This window comes from Piliocolobus tephrosceles, chromosome 11 (genome assembly GCF_002776525.5).
Source record: "Piliocolobus tephrosceles isolate RC106 chromosome 11, ASM277652v3, whole genome shotgun sequence".
In the NCBI taxonomy this organism is placed as follows: Eukaryota; Metazoa; Chordata; class Mammalia; order Primates; family Cercopithecidae; genus Piliocolobus; species Piliocolobus tephrosceles.
In genome coordinates, this window is record NC_045444.1 from 60,306,810 (window position 1) to 60,327,298 (window position 20,489).

Here is a 20,489-nt window from a genome sequence, read left to right on the forward strand (position 1 = left end):
TTAAAAGTCTTAAAGATTTATTAATCCATTGTTTAATTTATACTAGTGAATTTGGATAATGATTACAATTCACTTCAAGCAAATTCAAATCCTTGAATAACAAATTTGAATTGAAAAAATTAAATTATACCCATTCAATGTACTGTCATTCTTTTAATGATGTTTCAGAACAAAGAAAATGTCACAGAGTTATATGCGGTTTTTATCTGGTATGGGGCACAAGAAACAGTTACCAACAGAAAATATTTCTACAGCCCCAAAATAGCTTACTTACAAATATTTGCAAAATTCATTCTTATAGTACTCATGTAGTTTTGTACTTGAATTGACAGTTTACAGAGATGAAAAATTAAAACTGAGTTTTATTAGAAAGACAATAGTACATAATTTAGCCCTTGCTATAAGTATTCAATAAAAAAGTGGAGATATTTTTACTCCCAGGTAATTGTCACATACAGTCTTTCTTCTCTACTTCTGCCTCATTCTCTTTGTGTCACTTTAGTATGCGTATCTCCTGTACATTTTTTCTCCTCTGTACACATCTGTGCCATGGCTTCTGGTGTCATTTCTTCTGCTTTGCTCTGCACTGGGACTCCGCTGTGGCCGTTTTCTTATCTCCCTTTGCTTGTAACTACCAGGACTTCTGCTCCGGCTTCTCCTGCTCCTTTCCTCCCTGCCATGGCTTCTGCTGCTCCCCTCCTTTCTTTCAGAGCCTCTCTTCTCTGGGCTATGATTACGGCTTCTGGACTTTTTGTCAGAATCGGAATGGCTCCATTTGCTGTTCTCCCTAGAACTCTCGCGTTTTAAGAACCTGGGCTTTTCCTTGGCTTTTTCCCGGTTATGGTGACTGCTAGAAAGTTCTTCATGAAGTTTTCTCTTCTTAGACTTGTCCTTCTCTTCAGAATCACTGTTGTTATGCCCTGAACACTTGCTTTTCTTTCTTTTCTTCCTTTCTATTTTTTTTTCTTTATTGTCACTCTCACTCTCACCACTGCTTTCTGAAGTCTCAGTAGAGGAGGAGGAGGAGGAGGAGGAGGAGGAGGAAGAAGAGGACTTATGTTTTTTGTGCTTACTTCTGCTCTTCTGAAACTTTTTCTTTTTTCCATCTTTTTTCTTTTTTCTCTTCTCCAGTCGATCTAATTTCCTGTAATTGGGAAACAAATAGTAACAGACTGTGTGAAAAATAGCTATTTCATCAACTGTAAGTTATGAACAAACAATATATTTTCTTAGAAGTTATTAAAAATCATATCCATGGCAGGGCGTGGTGGCTCATGCCTGTAATCCCAGCACTTTGGGAGGCCAAGGCGAGCAGATCACAAGGTCAGGAGTTCGAGATCAGACTAACATGGTGAAACCCCATCTCTAGTAAAAATGCAAAAATTATCTGGGCATGGTGGCACATGCCTGTAATCCCAGCTACTCAGAAGGCTGAGGCAGAAGAATCGCTTGAACCTGGGAGGCAGAGGTTGCAGTGAGTCAAAATCATGCCACTGCACTCCAGCATGGGCAAGAGTGAGACTCTGTCTTAAAAACAAAACAAAACGAAACAAAACAAAAAACTCGTATCCATATATGAACGCATTGTTTACTAAATGACAACTCATTTTCTTCCTTTAAAATTATTCAAAGCATGTATACATTAAATTTTTAAAAATGCATCAAGCCAATTTTCTGACTACACTTCAATAGTAATGACTACTTTTTTGTTAAATTCTTACTGATATGAAATTATATAGCACTCTAAATGGTCATCCTAAAGAAAGTCTGTGAAAGGTGTGTAACATCAGTTGGAACTACTATAAAAGCAAATACATAGCTATAATCACATGAAAAATTAATTTTATGTACTATTTTATAGTATGTAAATATTAATCAACATTCCATTATCAAAATTCGAGAATATTCTCCAGAAATTCTAAGAGTACACATTAAACTTGAAATATTACTTTTATAAAATAATATAGTTAATACTTGTTTTCAACAATTGTTTAGTGTTTTTTTTTTTTTTTTTGAGACGGAGTCTCGCTCTGTCGCCCATGCTGGAGTGCAGTGGCTGGATCTCGGCTCACTGCAAGCTCCGCCTCCTGGGTTTACGCCATTCTCCTGCCTCAGCCTCCCGAGTAGCTGGGACTACAGGTGCCTGCCACCTCGCCCGGCTAGTTTTTTGTATTTTTTAGTAGAGACGGGGTTTCACCGTGTTAGCCAGGATGGTCTCGATCTCCTGACCTCGTGATCCACCTGTCTCGGCCTCCCAAAGTGCTGGGATTACAGGCTTGAGCCACCGCGCCCGGCAACTGTTTGGTTTTATAAATAATTAGGACAATCCTATTAAAACGTTCTGAATTTCTAAAGAGTACTTCACATTCTCGGAGGAGTAACTTATTTATATGGTATGTTTGAGTTACTCTGAAAATAAGTCTCTAGGTTCTGTCTAGCCATTCTCAAAACTGTACATACTGAAAGCATCATGAGCTCCCTCTATTGGACTCAGCAGACATTTCTTGGATTCTTTAATTCGGAGGTAGTCTGTTTAACAAAATTCACGTTTACCTTAAATTTAAGCATTCTTTCTGCATTCTCATAAGATTTTACAAAACATTAAAAAAAAAAAGGCCAAAAATGTTTCCTAAGAACAAATTGTGTGTGAAGATACATACAAATCTATTTTGAAAAGTAAAAGTTATAAATAAGTATAATTCTAAAACGTTCTGAAAAGTGCAATAGTTTTGTGGTATAATCTGAGTATACAATCTTACATCTGAGTATACAATTTCCATGTTACTGAAAAGACAGACAAAATTGTATTAGCTATGGGTGAAGAATAATCAATAAATGTGATGCATGGTTTAAGTACCTTCATGAGCTCTTAGGATCAGAATTGAATACGATACTGAGATGAATAATAAGGAAAAAATAAATCTATTAAATATACACTTTTAAATTACCTGAGAAGTTTCTGTTTTTGTTTGGTTGTTAGGGACTTTAAAAATTCAACTTCTGGATCTTCTTCACCCTCACTTGCAACATACTCCTGAGTCAACAAAGACATCATTAAATTGCTAGATTTCAAGACAATGTAGTTATCAGATAAAAAAGAAAACATTTATAAATAAGTTTTGTATCAGGGACACACTGTAGATGAATATGGTATTTTGGATTGGGAAATGGGAGGGAATTAAAAATTTTTCTTGTAGTCTCCCTGCCGAAGTGGATCATACGGCACTAAGAGGTTAACATGACTGCTTTGCCAGCATTAGGAAACTCTTCCAGGAAAAGGATGATAGACAAACACAGATAAAATGTTTAGAGCATGACTTCCATTCTCTATCTCTTGAATGTTAACACTTGCCAGTTTAAATACTTTATTTTTAATTTAATGAAATATAAAAAATAAGATTATGAATTTTAAAGGCAGGTCAAAATATCCACAGTTTTAGCCTTTATTATTTCAACAGCACATTATCAAATATATAATAATATAGCCCTTCAAACTCAATCATTTTCTGGACCTATGTATAGTTTAATAAAATAAATAAGTTTAAAATATTTTCTACAATTTTTAGGGGTTTTTACATACTTCTAACCATTGGTTCTATTTAATGTCATATCAGGGATAATTTAGCAGGAAGGAAAAAGCAACAGCCTCATCACCAGTTCAGTTAGATATTTTATCCACATAAACTCAGATGAGCAGTTTCATTTATTAAAATACAGGTTTGTAAACAATTTCTCATTTAGGTTAAAATAATAAAGCAAAATCAAAATACATTTTGGGTATTTGCTTTGCTCTATCTTACTTTCCTATGGATATATGCATATTGGAAAACATTAAGTAGCAATTCACAAGCAATCACATTTAGATTTATAGACATTTTCAGCTTACCGATAAAAAGATCATTACCTGTGATGGATCATTTGCGGTCAAGTTTCTCCCCAGTACATTTCGTTTCAGTGCAAACCCACTGTTTCTCATCTCCGCTATTAGCTCCGAGGGGTGCATCGATGGCCCTGTTCACAAAAATCACAGTTTGAATGTATCATTTATATCTCTCTACCTTTTTCGGACTCCACAGTAGGAATGCAGTTGAAGCTTTGTTAAGTAAAATCACAGCTAAATCAACTCAATAATCTTCTGCTGAGCAAATAATCAGATATGATTTTCTAAAACAGCAGTCTGGAGATTCAGAATAGAAAATAATTGCATTTTTCTTTACGTGCAAGGGGAGTCTTCTTATGTAACTTTGTCATATTGAAAAAGATACATTTAGATGTTATCTGGTTGGCAGTTTTTAGTATAAAATCAAAGTAAAATATTATAATAAAAAACTACAATTAAACTTTTAGTAGTTATTCTCTCAGTAAGAGTTCATTTAAAAGATATATTTTTAAAGGTACATGAGGAATTTATTATCCTCATTTCCAAATCAAAATTCCTCATCCTTATTTGTCAAATAACAATACTGAATACATTGCCATGTGGTTGCTAATCACACATGCACACACACACACACACACACACACACACACACACACCCACCCCCTATGGGTAACCACCAAGTACTTTAATTAATCTTGCTTTTATTCCCAGATTTTGAAATTTTTAATTACTAGCTTAGGCTGGTAACAGGCAGTTTTAGGCTGGCTATTAGTACGTATGTTTTATATTTTTTTATAAGACACTACACTTCCATTTTTGCAAAATGTCAGACTGAAAAGTGAGCTTTCTGGTCCCCAAATATGAACTAACAAAAACTTTTTAAAATTTTCAGCTGGGAGTGCTGGCTTATGCCTGTTATCCAAGCATTTTGGGAGGCCGAGGTGGGAGGATCACTTGAGCCCGGGAGTTCAAGACCAGCTTAGCCAACATGGCAAAACCCTGTCTCTAAATAAATAAATTAATATACTTTTTTAAAGGTTTGCCCCCTACCCTCAAACATAAAGTTTATGTAAGGTAAGAGAGACTCTTTACCTCCTTTTGTATATTCCTGTTTCATTTTGTTTTCCCTGCCGCTAGCAAACTAATGACAACATTTCATGGCAGCTATTTAAAGTTGCCACCCTAAATCACCTACACTGGCTTAAATGAACTACCCCAGCTGATGTGTCTGTCATTTACGGAAGAATAAGACAGTTACTGCCAACAAGGAGTTCATAAGGGAGGGTAGGGGGATAGAAAAATATTCAGAAATGAGTTCTTTAGTTTGTTGGGTTACTTTGTCTATTTCTTTGAACTGCTTCATTGGTCTTTTACCACTTATTTGCGCGCTCACCTGCATGTTATCATGGAAAGCAAAAGGCAATCAGTTCAAATTTGTTTACCTGTCAATAGCAGATGTGGTTAAAAATTTGGTGAGAAAAACTCAGTTACAATATATTTTACTGGACTTTCCAGGCTTTACCATTCCATTCATATTGTCAAGAACAACTGAGAGTTTGCTCTAGGTACAATGGAGATGATGGGAAAAAACTGTCTATTATTGGAGTATGGGGGAAGTTATTAATGATGTCATAGTTTTAGGGAAAAAAAAGGGTTATTTAGTTAAGAACAAACAAAAACACCTGTCTTACATTAATATTTCATTTCAAACCAAGAGGGTTTTTAATTTGATTTTTTTCTCTACAAAATGTTTAATTCCTATATGTATTACTTTAATGGCCCTTTAATTATTCAGTCTGATTGCTAATGTTGATAATACAATCTTAAATAAAATTGAATTTTAAATATTAATACTGGTTGCCTCTAAATGGCATAAAAGTGCTCAATTAACAGCTTTTTTTTTTGAGATGGAGTCTCGCTCTGTCACCCAGACTGGAGTGCAGTGGTGTGATCTCGGCTCACTGCAACCTCTGCCACCTGGGTTCAAGCAATTCTCCTGCCTCAGCCTCCAGAGTAGCGGAGATTACAGGTGCCTGCCACCACACCCGGCTAAGTTTTGTATTCGTAGTAGAGACGGGGTTTCACCCTGTTCGTCAGGTTGGTCTCACACTCCTGACCTCGTGATCTGCCCGCCTCAGCCTCCTAAAGTGCTGGGATTGCAGGTGTTAGCCACCGTGCCCAGCTCAATTAAGAGCTTTAAATGAATAACAAAATGTTTACTTTGGTGGCTTCTCAAATTTCACATGTAGGAACTTAATATTATAAAGTAGAAAATGTCTCTTCTGATGTGTCAAAACTACATTTCCGTGTCAACAATTTTATTAGATATCAAATGAATTCAGACACCAAACTTGTTAAGAATTAGAATAAAAACCACTCCAGTAAAGGGTCACAAAGCTTGACCATCATGAGAGGTTATACTAATTTCATCAGTTTTCATCACAAGATGGGTAATTTTAATAAGATGTTATAGAAAGTGTGCCTTCTTTAAAAGTACTTCCAACTACTTCAAGAAAATGATGTATTTCCCCAGTGTTACAGAGATTATACAGATTATTAAACATTACTCTTCTAGCATTTACATTTTTCAAAAACCCCAACTAAAAACTCTGTGTAGTGTATAAATTTAGCACCCTTTCACAATGTATGACTGCAAATACAGTGCTTAGTAAAGTGCTTGACAAATAGTACTTAATAAAGACTATTATTTTTACCAGTAGCTATTCAACTTTCTTATATAAAGAAATTATGTCTTTTATTATATTATATATATATGTAGAGATGGGGTTTTGCCATGTTGCCTAGGCTAGTCTTGAACTCCTCAGCTCAAACAATCCTCCTGCCTCAGTCTCCCAAAATGCTGGGATTACAGGTGTGAGTCACTGTACCTGGCTGGCCACTATCCAACTTCCATGACTATCTTATGGTACTTTTCATAATTCAAAAAAATGCTCTCAGTAGTAATACTTTTCATAATCCAGTCTTATTCACATTTTTTTTTTTGTACTTAAACCTTCTCCTATCAACCAAAGTTCTGGGCTTAAAGTTCTAGGTTTAGGAGATGAAACAAGTCAGGTTTAATTAAGATATATTTAGCAAGTATCTTTACACTTTCACATTATTATGACAGAGACTATGTAGAGTTACATTGACAGAAATGACTCCAGATCATTTGAGAACTCAAAATTTAGTTGATACAATAATTACAGATATGTTGATAAAATAGATTACACAAATATGTTCAAATGCAAAACACTTTTATGTATGGTGCCTTAATAATTTCAATTATAGCTGGAGTTGGATCTTAGAAATTGTTTGGCTTATTCTTAAATTTGCTATGGTAGAATAATACTAGAGAATTCAGAAAGAGGGCATTTGTTCTAAAATGCAGATTTGTGAGGGCCCCTTTCTAGATCATCTCAGCCAACCCTTCGCAGCATGCAAACCAACGTCCCAACTTAGAAAAGCAGGTCCGCTGAAGAAACTGCTTCCAACATTCATTTATTTTACAAACTTTTCTTTGCTGTGATATGGATAAGTGTCAAAACACCAATTGTGTACAGTTCCATGTTCTGATTAGACCACAGGCTCTACTAGAAAAATACCATGAAATCAGAGTCTCAGGAAAGAAAAAATTCCTAGAAGGTAAATTATGCCACACAAAATTATGTGTGTAAAGCGCTTAATCTAATCACTAAGAGTATTCTTTTTTTTTTTTTTTTTTTTTTTGAGACGGAGTCTAGCTCTGTCGCCCAGGCTGGAGTACAGTGGCGCGATCTTGGCTCACTGCAAGCTCCACCTCCCGGGTTCACGCCATTCTCCTGTCTCAGCCTCCCAAGTAGCTAGGACTACAGGCGCAAACCACCGCGCCCGGCTAATTTTTTGTATTTTTAGTAGAGACGGGTTTCACCTTGTTAGCCAGGATGGTCTCGATCTCCTGACCTCGTGATCCACCCGCCTCGGCCTCCCAAAGTGCTGGGATTCGGGCGTTGCCCGGCCAAGAGTATTCATTTTTACAGAACAAAAACAGTGAAAGGTAAAAGAAGAATGTCCTGTTGTAAAATAGGTATTTTATCAAAGAATAATAAACTCAAAAGTTCTGGCTATGAGGAAATGTCATACAACTGACTCCACAGTTATAGTATGGCAGTCCCAGGGGAACGCCACAAATGGCATACGAGGGAGACTAAAGCTGAAGGCAAAGACACTTGTGTTTCACTGCAAACACTAGGTCCATCTGCTCCATTCAAAGTTCATCATTCTTTTTTTTTTTTTTTTGAGACTTTGTCTCCCTCTGTCGCTCAGGCTGGAGTGCAGTGGAATGATCTCAGCTCACTACAAGCTCCGCCTCCCCGGTTCACGCCATTCTCCTACCTCAGCTTCCCGAGTAGCTGGGACTACAGGCACCCGCACCATGCCTGGCCAATTTTTTGTATTTTTAGTAGAGACAGGGTTTCACTGTGTTAGCCAGGATGGTCTCGATCTCCTGACCTCGTGATCTGCCCGCCTCAGCCTCCCAAAGTGCTGGGATTACAGGCGTGAGCCACCCGGCCTGGCCCATCATTCTTTTCAAACAATGCATTATCACCTACAATTAAGTAGGAGAAAAGGGGGCAGTGAGTTGTAGGTTAGGGTAAGGCTGATTATAAATGCCTTTCCTGGCCAGACGCAGTGGCTCATGCCTGTAGTCCCAGCACTTTGGGAGGCAGAGGTGAGTGGATCGCCTGAGTCCAGGAGTTGAAGAGCAGTTTGGGCAACATGGTGAGACCCTGTCTCTACAAAAATTAGCTGGCCGTGGTGGCGCACATGCCTATGCTCCCAGCTACTAGACAGGCTGAGGTAGGAGGATCACTTGAATACAGGAGTTGAAGGTGCAGTGAGCTGTGATCTCACCATTGCACTCCAGCCTGAGCACCAGAAGTAAGATCCTGTCAAAAGACAGACAGAAAAAAAGACACACAGATGGTAAGAAAGAAAGAGAAAGAGAGAAAGGGAAGGGAAGGGGAAAGAAAAAAAGAAAGGACAGACCAACCGAACAGCCTCTCTCTCCTTCTCCCAAATTTAACACATTATGTACTTAATTTATAGAATGCCACTGTTGGCTGAAACTAAATGGCTACCCTAAAGTCAATATAGTTTTGCTTTCTATTACAGTGATGATCTATTTTTTTTCCCTTCTCATCATGTGTGTTTTAGCTTTATATTATGGAAAACTGCAAATCTACATCACATAGCTTCAACAATTAACAATATTTTGCCATTCTTGTCTTATCTATTACTTCCAAATTTATTTCTTTTTTCATAGAATATTGTAAATAAAATCTCAACCTCAATACCTTTATTATGCCTCTCAACACTGATAATTTTAAAATGTCATCAAATAGTCAACATTCAGATTTTTCAAACTGTCTCAAAAGTATCTTTCTACAGTTGGTTTGTTCAGATTAGGATACAAACAAAGTCCACATATTGCATTTGATTTATAGATCTCTTAATCTAAAACATGCATCTAACTTCCCCTCCCTATTGTTATTCATTTGTTAAAGAAATTGGGTAATCTGTCCTGTAGATTTCCCACATTCTGGACAGTGATGCCATTTAACATGTTTCTCTAGCTCTTATATTTCCTATAAATTGGTACTTAAGTCTAGAGGTTTATTATTAAATCATTTTGATATTTTATACCACATCCTTTGGGGGAATATATGGCAAGTTTTGTAAAGTTTGGATTTAGGAAAATGACAGCTGAAAATACACTTCTGGCTAATGAAAACATGTTTCTAGCTAAAGAAAAAGGAGGCCAAGACTGCTTATATGTTCTTGTAATCACTTTCCCATGTATTTATTACAGCCAAACTAACAGTAGTATAACCGTAAAAGGTTTTAAAATAAACCCCAAACATTATCACAAATTAAATGATTATTTCCATGAAAATACAATCTTCTGTCCCTTTTTCTTTCCTAAAATTGGCTATATCTAGTGAATAAGCCAGTCCCTGTCACTAAATGTAAAAAGGACAGACACTAGAGTATGTGATCAAGAGGGAGATCTGTGTCTAATAGGACATATCAAGAATTATCTTACACTTACATTTGATTCCTAATATTACCATAACCTTTCTGCTTTTAAGAAAGCTTAGAGAAAGTTATCTTTTAAAAAGACTAAAAAAAGGGGCTCAGTAGGAACATGCAGCATAACACCCAGGAAAAAAGTGAACAAAGCTATTAATAAAGTGTGTGGGTGATTTTTATTTATATAGATGAGAATGTTTTATGTATGATTTTCTAAAGGTTATGCAAGAACCAATTGTACTGAATTGTAATAAAACTGCTCCATACTGGGAATTTTCCTGACACACTGCCAGTTCATCTTACTGGAGGGTGGAGACAATAGGGTTTCTTATTGCCCTTATCCCAAGTTCATACTGAAGACAGCTAATTGATGTCTATTGAAACACACAATGTAAAGGAAAAGTTAAACATTTCGTTTTAGTCTATGTGTCTGCAAAGTACACAAAGGCAAATAAATATGAAACTGTCTTTATTGTATGCTAGTAAAAAAAATCACTGTTTATTAGAAACTTTGCCTTACAGAATGAATATATTTTATTTTTATTTTTATTATTTTTATTTTGAGAGGGCGTCTTGCTCTGTCACCCAGGCTGGAGTGCAATGACGCCATCTCAGCTCACTGCAACTTCCACCTCCTGGGTTCAAGCAATTCTCCTGCCTCAGCCTCCCGAGTAGCTATGATTACAGGTGCCAGCCACCAAACCCAGCTAAGTTTTGTATTTTAGCAGAGATGGGGGTTTCATCATGTTGGTCAGGCTCGTCTCGAACTCCTGACCTCAAATGATCCACCTGCCTTGGCCTCCCAAAGTGCTGGGATTACAAGCATAAGCCACCGTGCCTGGCCTATAATGAATATAAAGATGTATGACTTATATGTAATTACTTATTATTATTATTATTTTTTTTTCCGAGACAGAGTCTCGCTCTGTCGCCCAGGCTGCAGTGCAGTGGCGCAATCTCGGCTCACTGCAAGCTCTGCCTCCCGGGTTCACGCCATTCTCCTGCCTCAGCCTCCTGAGTAGCTGGGACTATAGGCGCCCGCCACCACGCCCGGCTAATTTTTTTGTATTTTTAGTAGAGACGGGGTTTCACGGTATTAGCCAGGATGGTCTCGATCTCCTGACCTTGTGATCCGCCCGCCTCGGCCTCCCAAAGTGCTGGGATTACAGGCGTGAGCCACCGCGCCCGGCCTACTTATATTTTCAACTTAATTTATATGCAAATATTTTAATGATGATATATCTGGCAATAACAGTTAATTCACAGCCCTAGAAGACTACAAAAAATCATTTGTGCTGTGATGAACCTGAAGTATTAGAAGTCAGCATTATTATTACTATTATTTTTTGAGACAGAGTCTCAGTCTGTTGCCTTGGCTGGAGTGCAGTGGCACAATCTCGGCTCACTGCAACCTCTGCCTCTCAGGTTCAAGTGATCCTCTCGCCTCAGTCTCCCAAGGAGCTGGGATAACAGGCTCACACCACCATGCCCAGCTAATTTTTGTATTTTTAGTAGAGACAAGGTTCACCATATTGGCCAGGTTGGTCTCGAACTCCTGACCTCATCCTCTCAAAGTGCTGGGATTACAGGCGTGGGCCACCGTGCCCAGCCCAGAAGTTAGCATTAAGTTTTAAATGAGTTATGGGAATATTAATGCTCTTGAAAAGCTACGCATCCATGAGCCTCAAAAACTTGTTGAATCAAATAAATGAGATACAAGAGTACCTACTGTATGATTTCACTTATATGAAGCTCAAGAACAGATAAAATTAATACACTGGATTAGGAATTAAAAAATTGGTTGTGGGAGGAGAAGGCAGCCTGGAAAAGGATAGAAGGGCATTTTCTAGGGTGGTGGCAATGCTCTGTATCTTGTCAGGGATGTTGGTTACCTGGGAGTATACATTTATCAAATTCCAACTCTACATTTAAGACCAGTGCATTTTACTTAAAAAAAAAAAATACATAAGATTTTAAATCCATAAACAGTGATTACTGAGTAATAATGAGTAACTGTATCCACCCATTATATCTATACATTATATATCTCTCTATGAGAAGACCTCTGCAAAGGGAATTCAAACTTATATATCCCAAGTATATAACACAGAAAATGGTTTAAAAAATTAGTGTGTAATACCAGTCAGAATGGCGATGATTAAAAAGTCAGGAAACAACAGGTGCTGGGCAGGATGTGGAGAAACAGGAACGCTTTTACACTGTTGGTCAGAATGTAAGCTAGTTCAACCATTGTGGAAGACAGTGTGGCAATTCCTCAAGGATCCAGAACTAGAAATACCATTTGACCCAGCAATTCCATTACTGGGTATATACCCAAAGGATTATAAATCATGCTACTATAAAGACACATGCACACATACGTTTATTGCAGCACTGTTCACAATAGCAAAGACTTGGAACCAACCCAAATGTCCATCAATGATAGACTGGACTAAGAAAACATGGCATATCTACACCATGGAATACTATAGAGCCATAAAAAAGGATGAGTTCATGTCCTTTGTAGCGACATGGATGAAGCTGGAAACCATCATTCTGAGAAACTATTGCAAGGACAGAAAACCAAACACCGCATGTTCTCAGTCATAGGTGGAAATTGAACAATGAGAACACTTGGACACAGGGTGGGGAACATCACGCACTGGGGCCTGTCGTGGGATGGTAGAATAGGGGAGGGATAGCATTAGGAGAAATACCTAATGTAAATGACGAGTTGATGGGTGCAGCAAATCAGCATGGCACATGTATACATATGCAACAAACCTGCACGTTGTGCACATGTACCCTAGAACTTAAATAAAATTAATTTTAAAAATTAGTGTGTAATATTGAGATTTTATCTCCTTAGTACTTGAGAGAGCTTGTTTTTTGCTTCAAGTTTATAATATTTTGGGGAAAATTTTTCATAGGAAAGAATTTAAATTGCAAATTTTAATTATACATTCAGAAGAGATTATAAATGGTAATGTTTAGAATAGTTAGCAAAGCCTTTCCATTCGCTTACTCACTAAACCAGTTAGTGGAACACAGAGGTTTGTGTTAAATTCATTAAGAATGATTTGGGTAGAAGAATTAATATTTACTATGCGGACTAAATTTCATTTATTCTCCTTTTCTCAGGTAATCACAAGCTAGTTTCTTCACTTGAAGCTGATAGACCTTGAGTAGATGAAATGATGGTAATAGGAAGAGTCATGTAAAAGAGAGTTATGACTGTGATTGGAGAATCATAATACCCCTTTGAGATTATGGGAGATGTAGCCTCCACTAGTACACGCCTTTAACACCAAGCAGGTTCGTTACTGACAGAACAAGATTGTAATTAATTTGTTCAAGTCAATGAAATTTCATGGAACAGCCATTCTAACAACAAATTTAATTACAAAATTATCATAATGTGTATAAATAATTTGAAATGACTTAATCATTGGTAATACCTAAAATAAAATAGCCAAAATGTGAAGTACTAATAAGGAGCATCATTTTGACCTTTGAAGCACTATGACTGGACAAGTTTTACTGAAATACCTTGTTAATAGGCCAGCATTTCTTTTCAACTAACTAGTTTCCTCTCGCATAAAAAATCAAACATCAAATCACCTACATATTATAAAGGAGAGACTTATAATCAACTATAATCAAGTACAATCAAGTACGATCAACTGTATATTATAAAAGAGGGAAATGGTGCCCAACTTCACTTCTTTATTTTGAGGTCAGTTCTTTACTTACTAGTTTCAATATTTGCCTGTTTCAGGAGTTCAGCTTTAATAAAATTCTGATAACACAAATGTTTTTCTGCAGTAGAATTATGTTGGAGGATTAAAAAGAAGTCTGCCATTAGATGCAGGGCTATGAGTAGCTATCTTGGGAAGACTTCACCTCTCCAAGGAGTTGCATAAGGGAACTGCTCCGTAACAGATTCAGGTGGCGTTGCCAGAAGGGCCACTGAATTTATCATCTTTCTTTCTACAGGAAGTTCCTCTGGTGTGCTCCTAGCTGTCTTCCTAGCAAAGATTATGATCAATTATTTTGGTAAATTTCCTGAATGTGTTCCCAAGCAACAAAAATGTCCTCAACACAAAAGGCTTATGAAAAGATGGAGGAGGAGCATGTGCAGCGCTTGCTGCAGAAAACTTCTATCAGTGCCATGGCTTAGTGCAGCATTCTTCAAGAAAAATTAAATCAAGAATTAGGAGAAATTAGGCAAGGAAAAGAACACTGATACGCAAACAAATCTTTGCAGCAAGTGTAAAATAAAACTTTCTTAAACTGTTCATTTTCATATGGTTAGAACACAAAAACTACAGTGTAAACAAGATTGGATAGAAACATTTGAGATATTGAGTCCCCATTATATTTTACCCATTTGTGGTGTGTCTGGAACTCAGACTCAAGCAATTCTGACTTTTTTTTTAAAAGCAATTTTGTATATGTATAGTGTATCCAGTGACATTATTTTGAATTTGAAATATACTTTTATTCAAATCATGAAATTCACCATATTATCCTATCTACTTAGTCCCAAATATTTGAAAAAATTATCTAAATTTAAAAAAATTATGGCAGGGCTGGACATTGTGGCTTATGCCTCTAATCCCAGCACTCTGGGAGGCCGAGGCCAGAGGAACGCTTGAACCTGGGAGTTTGAGACTAGCCTGGGTAACATAGTGAGATCCTGTAAATTTTTTTACAAAAAAATTTGAAAATGATACAGGCATTGTGGTATGTGCCTGTGGTCCCAGCTACTCTGAAGGCTGAGGTGGGAGGACTACTTGAGCCCAGGAGGACAAGGCTGCAGTGAGCTGCGACTGTGCCACTGCACTCCGGCCTGGGAGACAAAGCGAGACCTTTTCTCAAAAAAAAAAAAAAAAAAATTATGGCAAACTATAGATAGATAATAATTGAAAAATCCAAAACTCAATTAGTGAAATACAAAATAAATATTAACAAATTTGGAGTCAATGTTTATTCGCTTTTTGTTGCTTTTATAACTTCTGAGGTTCAGTCCAATACAGAGAGCTTGAAAGTCCTCTTATTCTCATAACAAGAAAAAAGCTGAAAAACAGAAAATTTAAAAATCTTAAATTTATCAGAGAATTGAGGTCTGAGGGCAAACCGCTGCCCTGAAAACTGGAGAGATAGGTAATACAGACTATTACAGTTTGCTGGAATCAGAAACTACTGCTAGAGCCAGCCATTGGTAGGAATACTTAGAGTAATTTGACTAATTGTTGGAGACTGAGCTGGACTAGCTTGACAGATAATATCTCCTAGAGGCCCAAGCATAGTAGAGCCCCCTTTCATGAGTTTTACTTCCAGAGTCTCCAGCAGGTTCTCATTGTGAACAGCAAAGCACAATCTCCCTGTGCTTCCCTTTCCCCAGTGCAAAGGGAAAAGTAACCATTTCCAAATATGCCCAGAGCATTTTGTTTTCCTTAACAAATGCTTACTCTCAAGGGAAATTATGTCACCATAGCTGAGCCTACATGGGAAAATAAAGCTGAGAAACACACGTGAAGGTTACAGACCACAGGCACAGGCTCACTGAAAGACTAAGACTTAATCATAGAATAAGAGAATGCTTCCTTCTCCCCCACATCTTACTACCACATGAGGAGCATTCCTGTATAATATCAGGGGATTAAAAAGGAAAGAACTGCAAAGCTCAGACTCTTAATACTCAAAGAGGAGTCTTTTGGGAAAGCTAAAGATAAGGGCAGACAAAAACAAGGACACTAGAGGAAATTTTAGTCTCTGACATCTACAGTGACAGCAAACAGTAGATACAGTCTAAGGCCTAGCCAGATAAACATAAAACCTCACTTTATAGGCCTGTTTACCTCAGTTCCTTTTACCTGATACACCATGTCCAGCTTTCAACAAAAAATTACAAGGTATGCTGTATTAGTCCGTTTTCATGCTGCTGATAAAGACATACCCTAGACTGGGAAATTTACAAAAGAAAGAGGTTTAACTGGACTTATAGTTCCACGTGGTTGGGGAAGCCTCACAATCATGGCAGAAGGCAAGGAGGAGCAAGTCACATCTTAACCTGGATGGCAGCAGGCAAAGAGAGAGAGCCTGTGCAGGGGAATTCCTCTTTTTAAAACCATCAGATCTCGTGAGACTTACTCACTATCACAAGAACAGCATGGGAAAGACTTGCCCCCATGATTCAATTACCTCCCACCGGGTCCCTCCCACAACACATGGGAATTCAAGATGAGATGTGGGTGGCGACATAGACAAACCGTATCATTCCACCCCTGGCCCCTCCCAATCTCACATCCTCACATTTCAAAACCAATTATGCCTTCCCAACAGTCCCCCAAAGTCCTAACTCATTTCAGCATCAACTCAAAAGTCCACAGTCCAAAGTTTCATCCAAGACAAAGCCAGTCTCTTCTGCCTATGAGCCTCTAAAATCAAAAGCAGATTAGTTACTTCCTAGATTCAGTGGGAGTACAGGTATTGGGTAAATTCAGCCATGCCAAATGAGAGAAATTGGCCCCTTTGTTTCCAAAGGGGCTACAGACTCCATGAAAATCCGAAATCCAGCAGGACAGTCAAATCTTCAAGTTCCAGAGTGATCTCCTTTGACTCCATGTCTCATATCCAGGTCATGCCAATGCAAAAGGTGGGTTCCCATGGCCCTGGGCAGCTCCACCCCTGTGGCTTTGCAGGGTATAGCCTCCCTCCTGGCTGCTTTCATGGGCTGGCATTGAGCATCTGCAGCTTTTCCAGGCGCACTGTGCAAGCTGTCAGTGGATCTACCATTCTGGGGTCTGCAGGACAGTGGACCTCTTCTCACAGCTCTACTAAGCAGTGCCCCAGTAGGGACTCTGTGTGGGGGCTCCAACCCCACATTTCCCTTCTGCACTGGCCTAGCAGAGGTTCTCCATGAGGGTCCTGCCCCTGCAGCAAACTTCTGCCTGGACATCTGGGCATTTCCACACATCTGAAATCTAGGTGGAGGTTCCAAAATCTCAATTCTTGACTTCTGTGCACTTATAGGCTCAACACCACATGGAAGCTGCCAAGGCTTGGGGCTTCCACTCTCTGAAGCCATGCCCGAGCTCTGCATTGGCCTTTTTCAGCCACAGCTGGAGCGGCTGGGACACAGGGCACTGAGTCCCTAGGGTGCACACAGCATGGAACCCTGGGCCTGGCACACAAAACCACTTTTTCCTTCTAGGCCTCTGGGCCTGTAATGGGAGGGGCTGCCATGAAGACCTCTGACATGCCCTGTGGAAATTTTCCCCATTGTCTTGGGGATTAACATTTGGTTCCTTGTTACTCATGTAAATTTCTGTAGCCGGTTTGAATTTCTCCTCAGAAAATGGGATTTCCTTTTTTATTGTATTGTCAGGCTGCAAATTTTCTGAACTTTTATGCTCTGCTTCCTTTAAAAACCTGAATGCTTTTAATAGCACCCAAGTCACCTCTTGAATGCTTTGCTGCTTAGAAATTTCTTCTGCCAGATATCCTAAATCATCTCTCTCAAGTTCAAACTTTCACAAATCTCTAGGGCCGGAGCAAAATGCTGCCAGTCTCTTTGCTAAAACACAAGAGTCACCTTTGCTCCAGTTCCCAAGTTCCTCATCTCCATCTAAGACCACCTCAGCATGGACCTTACTGTTCATATCACTATCAGTATTTCTGTCAAAGCTATTCAACAAGTCTCTAGGAAGTTCCAAAGTTTCCCACATTTTCCTGTCTTCTTCGGAGCCCTCCAAACTGTTCCAACCTCTGCTGTTACCCAGTTCCAAAGCTGCTTCCACATTTTCGGGTATCTTTTCAGCAATGCCTCACTCTATTGGTACCAATTTACTGTATTAGTCTGTTTTCACGTGCTGATAAAGATATACCCCAAAATTACAATTTACAAAAGAAAGAGATTTAATTGGACTTCACAGTTCCATGTCGCTGGGGAAACCTCACAGTCATGGTGGAAGGCAAGGAGGAGCAACTCACATCTTACATGGATGGCAGCAGGCAAAGAAAGCAAGCTTGTGAAGGGGAATTCCTCTTTTTAAAACCATCAGATCTCATGAGATGTATTTACTGTCACGAGAACAGCATGGGAAAGACTTCCCCATGATTCAATTACCTTTCACTGGGTCCTTCCCACAACACGTGGGGATTTAAGATGAGATCTGGGTGGGGACACAGCCAACCCATATCATATGCCAAAAGGCAAAAGCCACAGTCTAAAGAGAAAAGCAAGCATCACAACCAGACTTAGATATGGCAGAGATTCTGGAAGTATCAGATTGGGAATTTAAAATAACTAAGATTAATATGTTAAGGACTCTAATGGAAAAACTGGACAACATGCAAGAATAGATGGATAATGTAAGCAAAGAGATGGAAGCTCTTAGAATCAAAGGAAATGCCAGAAATCAAAAACTTATCAAACTTAGATTAGTTGTAAATTCATATTTACAATGCCTTTGATGGGCTCATCAGGAGGAAAGAACCAGTGAGCTTTAAGATATGTCAGTGGAAACTTCCCAAACTGAAAAGAGAGAAAAGAAAAAGAATATTCAAGAACTGTGGGACAATTATGAAAAGTGTTACATTTGTATAATGGAAATAATGGAGAATGAAAAGAGAAAGGAACAGAAGAAATATTTGAAATAACAACGGCTGAGGATTTCCCAAAACTAATGATATATGCCAAACCACATATCCATAGCTCAGAAAACACCAAGATAAATACCAAGAAATCCATACCTAAGCATATCACATTCATACTGTAAAAAAATCAAAGATGAAGAAATTTAGTATCTAGTGCAAGTATCCTTCAAAAGTAAAGAAGAAATAAAGACCTTTTCAGACAACAAAAATGGAGGAAATTTTGCCAGTAGACTTGTCTTTAACGAAATATTGAAAGAAGTCACTTAGTGAGAAAGAAAATCATATAGGCCAGAAACTCAGATCTACATAAAGAAAGGCAGAATGTTTGAGAAAGAAATGAAGTATGTCAAATACAATCTTTTATTTTTAATATTCTTAACTGACCTAAAAAGACAAGTTTGTTCAAAATAATGAAAACAACAATATACAGGGTATCATAGCTTAGATATGAATGAAATGTGTGGCAGCAATGTTACAAGGGATGTGAGGGAGCTATTCAGTTGTAGAACAGGGACTGGGTTACTCTGTTATGAGTTACTTGTACTAACCTTGAAGTTGTATAGTATTATTCAAGAGTGAACTTACATTAGTTGTAAATTTATATTTACAACTGTGGCATACACATACAAAAGTGGTTCTAGGGCAATCACTAAAAAAATTTTTAGAGTATAATTAATATGCTAAAAAAGGAGATAAAATGGATTCCTATAAAATGCTCTATTAAAACCAGAGAAAACAGAAACTAAGAGACAAAAAATGAAACAAAAAATTACAGCAATGAATAGAAAACAATTACAAATGTAGTAGATATTAATCCAACTATTTCAATCATCGCTTTTGATAAGAATGGTCTTAACATACCAATTAAAAGACAGAGGCTGGGTGTGGTGGCTCACACCTGTAATCCCAGTACTTTGGGAGGCCAAGACAGGAGGCCAGGAGTTGAAGACTAGCCTGCGCAACATAGTGAGAGTCTGTCTCTACAAATATATTTTTAAAAATTAGCTGGGCATTGGGCATGGTAGCTCATGCCTGTATTCCCAGCACTTTGGGAGGCCAAGGAGGGTGGATCATGAGGTCAAGAGATCGAGACCATCTTGGCCAACATGGTGAAACTCGGTCGCTACTAAAAATACAAAAATTAGCTGGGTATGGTGTTACATGCCTGTAGTCCCAGCTACTTGGGATGCTGAGGCAGGAGAATCATTTGAACCTTGGAGGTGGAGGTTGCAGTAAGCCGAGATCACGCCACTGCACTCCAGCTGGGCAAGAGAGCGAGACTCTGTCCTCACCCCCCAAAAACAAAAAATTTGGTAGGCATGATTGTGCATGCTTGTTATCCTAGTTACTTAGGAGGCTAAGGTGGGAGGATAGCTTAAGCCCAGGAGTTTGAGACCACAGTGAGCTATGACCTTGCCACTACATTCCGGCCTGGGCAAGTGAGAGAGATGCTGTCTCTTTAAAAAAAAAAAAAAAAGACTATTTGAGTAGATAAAAAAACAAGACCCAACTATAGGTTATTGTTGTCCACAAGAAACCCACTTTAGAAATAAAGACACAGATAAATTAAAAGGATAGAAAAAGATATACCATGCTAACACTAATTGATAAGGCTGGAGTAACTATATTAATGTCAGACAAGTAGATCTCAGAGCAAGGAAAATCATCAAGGATAAAGACAGAATTACATAAATTATAAAGGGGTCAATTATATAGGAAAGATACAACAATCCCATGTGTACATGCCTAACAATGGAGCATCAAAATATATGAGGCAAAAACAGGTATAAATGTTTTTAGAAACAGACAAATCCGCTATAATAGTTGGAGATGTCAACACCCCTCTATCAGTAACTGACAGATCCAGCAAGCA

The 20,489-nt window shown here is 38.2% G+C and overlaps 1 protein-coding gene across 1 annotated transcript in view; it reads right to left on the bottom strand.

Moving 5' to 3' along the window:
- CIR1 (corepressor interacting with RBPJ, 1) overlaps nucleotides 1-20,489 on the bottom strand; it is a 48,626-nt gene continuing 28,137 nt past the window's right edge. The window contains exons 8-10 of the mRNA XM_023186017.3: nucleotides 3,905-4,011; nucleotides 2,949-3,034; nucleotides 1-1,144 (exon numbers count right to left, since the gene is read on the bottom strand). Of these exons, the coding sequence (XP_023041785.2) occupies nucleotides 499-1,144; nucleotides 2,949-3,034; nucleotides 3,905-4,011 (839 nt within the window). The 3' untranslated portion in view covers nucleotides 1-498. The remainder of the gene's footprint in view (nucleotides 1,145-2,948; nucleotides 3,035-3,904; nucleotides 4,012-20,489) is intronic.